Source organism: Cornus florida, unplaced genomic scaffold, assembly GCF_030987335.1.
Source record: "Cornus florida cultivar Cherokee Brave unplaced genomic scaffold, ASM3098733v1 CherokeeBrave_3.0.0_Hap2_Chr04, whole genome shotgun sequence".
NCBI classification, from domain to species: Eukaryota; Viridiplantae; Streptophyta; class Magnoliopsida; order Cornales; family Cornaceae; genus Cornus; species Cornus florida.
The window spans coordinates 22,395,921-22,408,000 of record NW_026775574.1 but is presented as its reverse complement, the minus strand read 5'-3'; the positions used below and the strand labels follow the sequence as shown (position 1 = coordinate 22,408,000).

The following is a 12,080-nucleotide window of genomic DNA, read 5'->3' as shown; positions in this document are numbered from 1 at the left end:
TTTCTCGTCGCTTAGTGTCATCTCGAGTGCTCGGAAATGGTTTCTGAGACTCTTTCCTTTGGATTGACGACTTCCTTTGAGGACCGATTCATTTCTACATTTTTCGTTTTTCGACACTATTCACTTTTCGTCCTTTTCCCTGTTTTGTCCTTTTCCCTATTTTGTCTTTTCCTCGTTTATCACTTTGTTGGCGTAACCTCACTCTTTGTATTCAGAGTTGGTTTTTGACTTCACGTATCTTCATTCTAAGTGATTTCCACGAAATACGTTTCTTTACTTTTCCAAGAAAGTACTGTGGTTACTCCCAGTATCCATAGGGGCATGGATGCAAAGTTCTTTGGAATTATTTTCTTTTCTTGGGGTGTTTTTCATAAATATCTTTTGAAGATATTTTATTTCGGGGGTTTTTAAGAAAATATTTTTGGGAGATATATTCATTCTGGGCCATTAGTGCAGTTTTCACTTTTTGGAGGGGCCATTGTGCAATTAATGAAAGTTATTACAAAATTGCCTCATTTTGATCCTGAATCTTCGTACGAGATTCATTTTCACTTTTCGTCGAGTCGTGTACTCATGGAATTTCCTTCTGGTCGTTTTTCTCTAGTTTCAAAGTTTCTGGCCCTAGTTGCCGCCGAACTTGTTCGGGGCATATCTCTCTGCTCGGAACTCAGTTTTTGACACCATTTCTTTCGTTGTTCATATTTTCTCATTTTGAATCTTTTTCGTTCATGAAGTTTCGCCGTTTGAGCACGTCTACTAAAATTTTACTTTTTTGGACCTGTTCGGAGCACTTTTTGAGATTTTCTATAAATAGGGGGACTTAAAATTAAAAAGTCATCTTCTCCCCTCTCCATGCACGACCAAAGCCTGGTATGGCAGCCCAAGGGGGCTGCCACCCTTCTTTCATTTGAACCTTCTTCCCTTTGTTAAAAAGTCGAAGTGCCTTCGTGTTTTGTATTTGTCTTAACCACGCGCATCTTTCCCCCTCATTAGAACTCGTTTTTGGCCAAATTTTGAGTTCGGGTTTGAAGTCAAGTTGTGATTTTGATGGGGCTTCTTGTGGGTTCATGTAGATCGTGTTGTCCCCAACAAAACCATTCGGTATCGTCAGATTCGGAGCACTTTTTTTTCGGTGGGCTTTTGAGATTTTCATCTCAAATTAATGTAGGGGATGTCTTAGGTTTATATTATTGTTATATTGATTATTTTATAAGCATATACAACTTGTGAGCATGCCTTGTTCAAGTTTTTAGAATTTATTTATTTATTTTCTTTGTCTAGGATTTAATTCTAATGATGGTATATAGTTTAGAATTAAATTGTGGCATGCTAGTAAATTAGGTCTTGGTGAGTTATGTAATATATATTAAATTTGGAGCATTTGAATAAGAATTGCAAAATTTATTTAATATTTATCTTTTGTGAAAGATTAATTCACATAGTTGTATCAAGCATGAAACCATCTTGTAATGTGATATTTAAGTAAGCCTTGGTGAGTTCTTTAACATATATTAAATTGAGGACATTTGGATATGTTTGAAAATCTAGAGAAAAATTAATTAATGAGCTTAATTAATTTTATTTTAAGTGTGTTGGTCGCTTAAATTGATATTGGAAGTAATAGGTTGATAATCCCTTGAAATGTAGTCTATTTAATCACCTTGTGAGCATGTTACTAATTTGATGTAGAATTAGTACTTGAGACATCTTGAAATAGTAATTGGACTTAGCATGATATAGAATATCATTGACTTGCATAACTTGTTAAGATATATCTTGTGTAGGTGTATACCTTATTAGAATATTATAATTGTTTACCTTGGAAGCTAGTTACTAAATTGGGACTTATTTAGTACTTGTGGCTTAGTGTGGTAATGTGGTTCAATTGTTGTAAAATATTCTTATTTTGGTGTATAAATTGCATATTGGAGGCTTGACATGTCATATATTATCTAAACTTGAATTTTAGGACATGGTTTGTGTGGATTCAACCTTATTTGTGCATGGAATATGGTTTTATGCATTAGTGGATTTGGTTTGAGTTTGGTCTAACTTATTGATTTTTGTATAAGTTTTGGACTTATTGATTTTGGAAAGCTTGTAAGGACATATTTCACGTGATGGCTAGGGTTTAGCTCTAGTACGAAGACAAAAGTCTTCTAAGTCATAAATGCGCACTAGGTAGTACCTTGTGGGTCATAATTGTCCGGAATAACTTATGCATGTGCGCACTAGGTAGTGCCTTGTGGGTCGTAATTACCCGGAAACACTTGCTTGGTCTAGTGACCACATGTCCTAGTCTTTCTACTTTGATTTGGCATTCAATTTCAAGTTGTTAATCATGGATTACTTGTAACTTGAGAATTGGTGCTTGCCTATGTATTTTGATCTCATTTAGTATACTTAAAACTGTATACTTGAACTTGTATCCTTGTTGGTGTATCTAAACTCTATCTAGTGTATTTACGCTTAGTATGTTTGTCTTGTGTGTGCGGATTTCATTTTTGTATACTTGTGCCATGTATACTTATCTTGTGCGTATATGTTTAGCTCAGTATACTTGTGTTTGTATACTTGATTTATGAGTACTCTATACATATATCTTATACTTGTGTATGTATGCTAGATATTGCATATCATGTTTAACATGATTTAGTATACTTGTGAGAATGTGTGCTTGAATGTCGTGTATCATGTTTTAATACGGTTTAGTGTACTTGAGCATGTATACTTGTATGCCTTAGTTCATTTCAATTGTATGAGTAGCTTAGGATGATCCTTGAGTCTCACTTTGACATAGACGTTAGGTGGCATGAGCCTCTTTAACATGTTTCACCTTAAGATGATATAATTGTAAAATGTTAGGTCGATGCATGCTCATTTTTTACGAGTAACTTTATGTTACTCACCCACGTAGTTGGGACATTTTTCAGGTACAAGGACCTTGATTTGGGATGCACACTATGCCATGGAAGTTTCGTAGACTTGAAGTATCATTTTCATGAAAATGTTAACATGAAATGCTATTAGTAGCTCATATGTCAAAACTTGTATTCTTTGATTCCAAATATATAAAGTGTACATAAGTACACTCTTTTCAATGTATTTGACATGTATGAGATGAGGCCGGAGGCCATTGACATTTATATTGTATTCTATGTAACTTTTAATTTCATGAAATATTATGAAAATATTGGAAAATGCCGAGTCATTGCTTCACTATGCTTGCATCGGGTATGGGAATTCCATTTTTATTCTTTCATAGGGTCTCATTAATGATGTATGAAGTGTGGCCAAGGGCCAAACGGTAGTTTGAAATCATTTGTTAATTTTAGTTTTCAAATTTTCATTTTCTTGTTTATTTTTGCCTTTTTGCCCGTTGGGGGGTCGGATTTTGCATCGGTGGTATTTTTAAGCCATGGACCATTGTAGCACGTCCTAATAGGTAAGTTACGTTTGCGTGCATGGTCGTTTCTGTGCAAACCTTCTTCTTTGGTGAAATGAGCCTCCCATGGAATCATTTTGAAACTTTGTTACATAATCTGATCTAGGGGCTTTCTAGACTTTTCACATCAGTTTTATTTTCTTCTTTCAATTTGATTGATTAGAAAATGTGATTTTAGGGGGGGTTTCTTCTTCGTGTTTTTTCAGAAAATATCATCTTGGCATCGAAAATCCCTCGTGAAGTTTCAGCTTCCAGTTTTCAATTGTAGCAACTTTTTGGCCTTAATGACCAGATTTCATGGAGGGGTATTTTGGGCACTTTACAGTGAGTTTTTTTGAATTCTCTTAATAATCACGTAGAAAACTCAATTTTGAGGGGGGTTTCTTTTTTGTGTTTTTCCAGAAAAATTCGTTTGGTAACCCATTTTCGATCTCAGATCCTGTAGCAGCTTTTTGCCCTCTTGCCCAGTTCTGATCTAGGGGCATTTTGGAAATTTTACAGTGAGTTTTTTTCGTTTCCTTCTACATAGTTGGATAGAAAACTCAATTTTAGGGGGGGTTTCTTCTTCGTGTTTTTTCAGAAAAACTCGTTTCGACCTCCGTTTCAAGCCTCAGTTCTGGACACTCAATTTTTTTTTTTTCTTGCTATCAACATGTGCATGCCATTGGGCGCGGGCATGGGCACCGGGCGCGCCATGGCCTTCGTCGGGCCGCCGTGACGTCACAACTTCAAATACTTATTTCTCCCTCTTCTGGACTCCAAATTGAGTGAACTTTTTTTTTAACTTGACTAATTTTTCGCTGTCTTTCCAACGGCATGCTTGGTTGCACTCGGATCTTCCTGAATAATTACAAGTTTACCTTTTTTGCTTTAAGTGCTCGTTTTTCTTCGTCATGCCGTTTCTCCTTTATCCGGACTCCGAATCATGCGATTCTTGAGTCCATCTTGATTAGTTTTTCATTATCCTTCCAGCGGTGTGCTCGGTGGCACCCAAGTCCACAATTTTCAAAAATGACTATTTTGCCTGTGGGGGCTTATTTGTCATATTGTTGGTCTTTTGCTTCCGCATCAGTTCTCATTGAGTTCCACGACCTCATGGATGGTCACTTTGACTTCTTAGAGTCTTGTTTTCTGTTTTCGCTTCCGCATTTCAGATCCGCTATCGGGTCAAACTACGGTTCATCACAGGATGCACTGGCTTGAAAAACCAGGGCCGTCACAACAATGCCACACCTTGTAATGCATGGGCACCTCAGAAGAATTGAGGGTATGTTTTCTATTCGAGATAGATGCAGACATGACTTATTAGATACAAGTGTATTATGTTCATTAATATCTGGATTGTTTTGACATATGATGGTGATATATATATATATATATATATATATATATATATATATATATATAATCCATTGACTGTTCGTATATTACACCACTAGGTGTTTGAGCAATTTATACATGAATGGTGGTCATATTACTATAGATATTTATATATTAGATATCTAACATGGCAAATATTTGGATAACGGAAAATAAAAATTTGGGATAAATAACCAGAGTTTCATTTCATGGATTCGTGAATTCCGAGAACAGAATTCCTTTTATTAGGGGGGAAGAATGTAATACCCCAATATTTTAAAGGATTTATTAATTAAAATTAATTACTTTTATTTTATTTTTAAATAATTTGTTTTATTTAATTAAGTTCATAGATAAATTATGATTTGTTTTATTTAATTAAGTGCATAGATAAATTGTCTTGTTTTAATTAAATTATATTTTGTAATTTTATTTGTTAAATTTATATGGTGCTTGATTTGTGGAATGCTATGAGTGAATTGTTTATTTTATTTGTGTGTATTTAAGCTTGTGTGATTTTATTGTGAATTATTTATTTTAATATGTTTCATTTAATTATTTTATTTATTTAAGTTAATTGGTTTCGACTTAAAAGGAGTGGGACCAATAGATGTAGTCTAGGGCTTGAATGAAACTTTATTGGGTTAGTTAATAAAGACCCATGATTATGAAGATATTTACAATAATTATCTTTCTATAATTATATATATATATATGAAAGGAATATGTATATACTATATAATATATATGTGTATAGATATTTCTTATTTAAAGATTATTATTTTATTATTATTTTATTTGGCAGTCATAATTGGAAAAGAATTTGGATTTTTAATGTGTATAAATATACGCATAAGACTTTAGGGTTAAAAAATTTTTACGTTTGAAAAATAAGAGAGTTAGAAAAAGAAGAAGAATGGCTGACAAAGAGGAAGCCGGATCAGAGAAATAGGACGTCGGATTTGGAAGAAACAGGCGAGTTCTTCTCTACTTCTCCCCTTAGAACTCATAAGTTTATCACCTTGATTATCAAAATTATAATTTTATTTTATTAAATTAAATTATTAATCAGATTAGATGAGCATGTTTATTCTTTACAAAATTATAGATTTAAATATATGAATATATATATGAATTGTTTTGATAATTTAAATATTGTATGTGAGGTTAGGTTAATTAAACTTTATTTCTGAAATTTTTATAATTTGCTTTAACTTTGCGTAGCATGATTAATTAGATTAAATGGATCATAATATAATTATATATATTCATTTATGCCCAAAATTAATAAAATTAAGCTTTAGAGATTTTTCTAGAATTTTCTGGATTTATTTTATATTTTTTAGAATAGTGTTAGAATTATTTTGGAAATATATATATATACACACACACACACACACATATACATTAAAGTTGTTTAACATTACACTGGAGGGTTAACACAAATCGGCGCATCAAATAGGGGTTTTGATTTCGTGTGGGCAGTATATCATAGCTTAGTGTGTGTGTGTGAATCTGAGCCATTGAAGTTTAAAAATAATACTAAAAGGATTGAGTGCATTGCGGCACATTATAAGTTAATACACATGCAGCATCTAATGGTTTGATTTAGTTGATGAAAGGGAGATGATCCAGAGCATCGCAGCTTACTAGAGCACCAAACAGCAACCAATTAGAAGCTGCCAACACGAGCCGAGAGTGGATCAGGCGCGTGGATGTGCCTGCCATTGTGTCTTTGCACGTGGGGGCACGTGCAGCAAGTGGAGGAGCTTGTGGCGGCGCGTGGGAGCGCGTGCGGGGGTGTTTGATGTCCTGGTAAGGTCCTGTGGGGTCCGGTACATTTACAGATTTAATTTTAAGTCTGTGAGTGTTGAAATCAGCCACTAGAGGACATATTCTTTGGGTTTTGGATAGCCGTTAAGTGTTACTAAAATATTTAGTAGCATTTATTTACATAAAACAATTAGTTAATAAGTTATTATAGAAGGAGGTATACGGTGTGTGTGTGTGTGTGTGTATATATATATATATATATACAATTGTTTATATATATACAGGTATATGGTTTAATTAATTTATGATAAGTATGGAAGATTGTATATATATATATTTATTGATATATATGTATATATTTGATTTAAATAATCAACAATTATTATGGAATGTATTATACATACATATATATTATAAAATATATGTGTATATTTAGATCATTTATGATTATTAAATATTATAAATTTTATTTGGTATATCTTGATTTGTAGATGGTATGGTTGATTTAAAATCGTAATAGAGTGGTTATTAAATTATGGACATGCTTATAATTTGCATGTGAAGTCTATGTATGATTAAGCTTATAGTTAAGTTTAGGGTTAGTACATTGTATGATTAGGCTTATAGTTAAGTTTAAAGTTAGTACATTGTTGAATTGTAGGCATGGATGAGTTGTGAAAGGCTTGAATATATTGTTTTATTAGTTATGAATAATTTCATATATGTGAAGCATGGTTGAATTGTTAATTAATTTTATAAGTAAATATGCTTAAGGAGGCATGGTTGGATTGCTAATAAATAAATAAATATATTTATAATGGCCTGATTGAATTGTCAATGCATAATTAAATTGTTATGTGTTAGATGATTTAAAATTTATCTATAGATATTGTGCGTATAAGTTGATTAGGATTGGATATTCTTATTAGAATAATCTAGTACCTAAATGTCAGTTATTATTTTATTATATTAGTAAAATTATATTGGTAGAGAAATGGACTAAATGTCAAAGTATAGACATTAGCAATGTGATAAAGATAATTGAGATTATTATTTGGTTTTGGATTAAATGTGGTATTCTTTTAATTTAAAATTTGTTATTTTATTAAATTACTGTGTAGGGTGGAATTAAGGTTAGAGGAGTTTTTTTAAAAAAAGAAATTATAAATGGGGGATGGGTTTAGGTATGATTAATAATTAATCATTGGTGAATGATTTTGTCAATTTAATGAACCTATTAATAGATAGGATTATTGTATTATATATATAAGTATTTATATATTTGTAACATTGTATATTAAAGTTTAAGCTTTATTAGGGATGGTTTTGGTAGAGATGATCTATTTATTATTTTTCAGAGGCTTGGTAGAGAGAGCTTGCTCGTAGGGTTTAACCTGCAATTTATTTTTCAGATTATTAAAAGTTCAAGTTTCAAGGTTGAGGATCCGCAACTGGAGGACTTATCCATTCTTTCAGTTTATTTAAAAGTAAGATATTATTATTATTTCATTTGACATTATTATTTGCTTCTGAAATTTTGGATAGTAACTTTTGGTTAAGGGGTCCTTGAGTTACAGAATTCCCGAATTGTAACCATTGGAGAATTATTAATGAATTTACTATTTATTAGTTTTCTTCAGCGTATTTTTTTATTTTTTATTTCATTTTGTAATATGTGCTTGTTTAAATACTTTAATTGTTTTGATATCCCCTGGTTTTGTGCACGGATTTGATCAACCCGTGTTCTGAAATTAGAGGGTATCACAGCGTCCAACCTTTGAACAAAAATTGTAGTCGGTCGCTCAAATTCTCCACAAAGTTCATCAACATCTCTTGGGGTTATTTCTTTCTTCCATGTTGCCTCCCAAGGCTTCCCTTGATTTTTAGTTGTAATCAGCTTAATAGGGCTGACATCATCCTCATACAATTGTGCTTTAGCCGAATTGACACTTGCCACAAACAATTGTTTGTCTGCCCACTCTATCTTTACTTCATCTCTATTCCAAAAGATTAAAAACTGATGTAATGATGAAGGGATTGCATAATTGGGTTGAATCCAATCTCGACCGAGTAAAGCATTATAAGTTGCATCGGTCTCTACCACAAATAAAACTGTCATAGATGTCTTGCTTCCAACCGTTGTTTCTAGCAAAAGAACTCCTTTTGTTTAAGCCACTGAACCAGTAAAACCGCTGACAGTCAAGTCAGTCGGCACAAAATCATCTTTTGTTTTATTTAGAAGTTTCATTATCTTTGTAGATACTACATTAACGGTTGAGCCATTATCAACTAACACCCGGGAGATTAGAATTCCTTCTAACCAGATTTTGACGTAAAATGGCCTTAAGTGCTAACCTGTGATGATGGTTTGGTTTCTCCAAAATTGCTCTTGTTGGGCCATTTCCTGCCAAAGTTTCCTCTAATTGGTACTGAACCTTTTTCTTCAGTAACATAACCTTTGATTGTTCAATAGGTGCTGAAAGTTTAGACTAGTGATTAGAACCAACAATTTTCGACACTTCCTCACTATCTGGTTCTTCAACATCACCACTTAACTTAGAAGATTGATCAGGTTTTGCCTTAAATATCAGTGGTAAAATAAATGTCATATTGTAACTAACAGTTTTTTTAATATAATCAAATTGAATCTCATTCATTTCATCATCAATCAAATCATCATTATGCAAATTAATATCAATCATTTCTTCATCTTTGCCTTCTAAGTTATTTTCAATATCAAGCTCAACATTATCAAACTTCTTAGCAAAAGATGACATACCTTAAGGTTGACTCTGATTTCGGCCCTATTTCTTTCAACCCTTCTTAAGTCATTATTGCATCAATCGTTTTTTGCTGATTTTCTTTGTCACTTCTTCTTCGCCAATTGACCTGCATCTCATCTGATTGAGGGGTCAAATCCCTTGCTTTAACCCTTCTTTATCACGTATATTTTCATATATACGTGTATATGTACATATATGTTTACTATCATCGTTTTTTAAATTTATTTATTTATTTATTTAATAATTTAAGAGCTTGCAAAAATTATTTATAGGTATATAGATCCATCAAGCAACTAATCAAGCAATTTAATTTTGTTATTATTTTAAATTTTTATTATTATTACTACTATCACTACTATTACTATTATTATTAGTTATTATTATTCTTATTGTTATTATTATTAATCTTATTTTTAATTCGCAGGGATTAAAAGTGATTCACATTTCTTGCAATCAAGCAATTTATTATTATTATTATTAATACTACTACTACTACTACTACTATTATTATTATTATTCCATATATTGTTTATTATTATTAAGCAAAATTGCAAACAAACCCCTGAATTATTGGTTAGTTGCAATATGGTCCTTCAAGATATTATGGGTATTGTACATTTATGATATTTTACCATTTTTATATAAATTAATAAGTGGGTGGGGGTATTTTGGTAATTTTGACCCTCTAGTCGCCCAAAAATGTAGTCAAGTGATCAAGAGGGTCCTTTTTGCAACCTTTTTACAGTTGAGGGTTCGATTTGCAACCCAAATAGTTTAGGAAGTATTTGTAATTTTAGTAATGATTGAGGATTTTTTTTTTTTTGAAATTTTACCAAAAATATATCACTCATTTATATATGAACAATGCTTCTTGATATTTTGTTGGGTCACCTTGTTATAAGAAGGAGATTTCTTCTTCTGCCAACTAAGGCAATTAGTATTATTCTTTATATATTCCTATGTCCAGACTCTACAGTCAAAAGTACACCAATACTGTTGCAGCTCAACCTTTTAAATTAAGAAACAATATTCTAGTATAACTTTCTCAGTATAATGTACAAAATCATAGAAAAAAAAGAATAAAATTAAAAAATTAAAAGGAAAGGAATATCATCAAAAGGGTACCCATATTTGCCAAACCTTAATATCACAATCCAAACTCCCACTGTAAACCAAATAAGAAATCCCAGATCCGGAAGAGTTTTTATTATCTATAGCTACAGTCAAAGACTTGACAGGACCATTATGCCCCTCCAACACTGCCAAACAAGAATAACTCCTCCCAACCCCTCTCTTCCAAACCCTAACTGTTTTATCCGCTGACCCACTGCACACCAAATCTGACACAACCGCCAAGCACAGTATAGCCTTAGTATGCCCTCTAAGTGCACCTGCCACCACCATATGCCCTCCTCCACCACCACCACTACCACCATCTCTCTCCCACACCATTATCGACCGGTCGCATGCGCCAGAATAAAGCACACTCCCATCATTGCTTAGAGCCAAAGCATTAACAGCTGACTTATGCTTCTCTAATGTATCAACAAGTTCATGTTTCTTCTCTCCTTCATTTTTCTTCCATACCTTTATCTTCCTATCAGCCGAACCAGTGTAAACAAACCCATCATTCGACAAGACCAGAGCGTTGATGGCGTCGTCGTGGGCATTCCAAACGGACTCCAAACACTTAAAATCTGATGTTCGCCACACTTTGAACGTCCGGTCCCAAGAAACAGAGTACAAAACAGAGCCATCTTTGGATAGAGCAAGTGCTGATATGGTGTCGACATGGTGAACCCATGTACACTTCTTGTGCCGGCGGACTTGGACGTAGTTCTTGGCCGAGAAGAGCCTCATGGCGCGGTCATTGAACGTTGGTAGCACGGCCAAGCACTTGTATCTGTGGTTTGGAGTGTCATTATCGACCTTCCAGACACGAATTTTGTGGTCTTGGTGTGCACTGAACAGCTTGTCACCCAATACTACCATGGACTTGACCGCGCTGTGGCCGGTTGCTACCATAGTCGAATGATTGAGGGTAGATGGATCACGGCTGCATACATTAATATCGCTGTTGGAGTAGCCGGTGTAGAGGTGTTTTCCGGCGAGGGAGAGGGCGAAGACGTAGGAGGGGCCTTTGAGGGTGGACAAGCAGTGGTGGTTGGCGGCGGCGGCAGTGGATTCATTTTGTTGTGGAGGTGGTGTTAGGGAAGGGACAGATGGTAGACTTGGTTGAGAGTAGAGGGAGGTGTTTGATGATGTATCTGATTGGAGGCTTTCAGACTGAGATCGAGGATCAGATTCTTCTTCATTTGTATGGCAAGGCAAAGGACATGGAAGAAGTCCCATTTGACACAGAGAGAGAATGAATGAATATTGAATTGAATATGGGTGGGTGAGGGGTTGAGTATAACATGCTTATAAATAAAGAGTCAATATGAAGGATAGGCGGATTTTAGCAAAATGGCGCATTCTAGCAAAAAATTGGAAGATGGGTTTCAAGGGCCAGGGTGGACTGACTTGACTATCCAATTTGAGGGGTGGAATCAGATTTTAGAAAATGGGTTGCATCACAGTGTCTGAATGGAACCAAAATTGCAGTGATCACAGCTATATATGTTTGCAATTTTTTAACACATTTGATGAAAGGGTATGAACCCTCTTTTTTGGTAACCCAAGTTCCAAGATACTTCCACAAATGGGGCGGGACAACAAGG

At 33.9% G+C, this 12,080-nt stretch overlaps 1 protein-coding gene across 1 annotated transcript; it reads right to left on the bottom strand.

Moving 5' to 3' along the window:
* Positions 1 to 9,988: 9,988 nt before the first annotated feature.
* LOC132302208 (protein JINGUBANG-like) lies at positions 9,989 to 11,775 on the bottom strand. Its single transcript, XM_059799077.1, has one exon. It carries the CDS (start codon positions 11,710 to 11,712, stop codon positions 10,474 to 10,476), a length of 1,239 nt encoding a protein of 412 aa, XP_059655060.1. The 5' UTR covers positions 11,713 to 11,775; the 3' UTR covers positions 9,989 to 10,473.
* Positions 11,776 to 12,080: the final 305 nt, after the last annotated feature.

What these genes read in the sequence shown, in the direction of transcription:
- LOC132302208 (XM_059799077.1), bottom strand. Translation starts at nt 11,712, where the DNA reads ATGGGACTTCTTCCATGTCCTTTGCCTTGCCATACAAATGAAGAAGAA.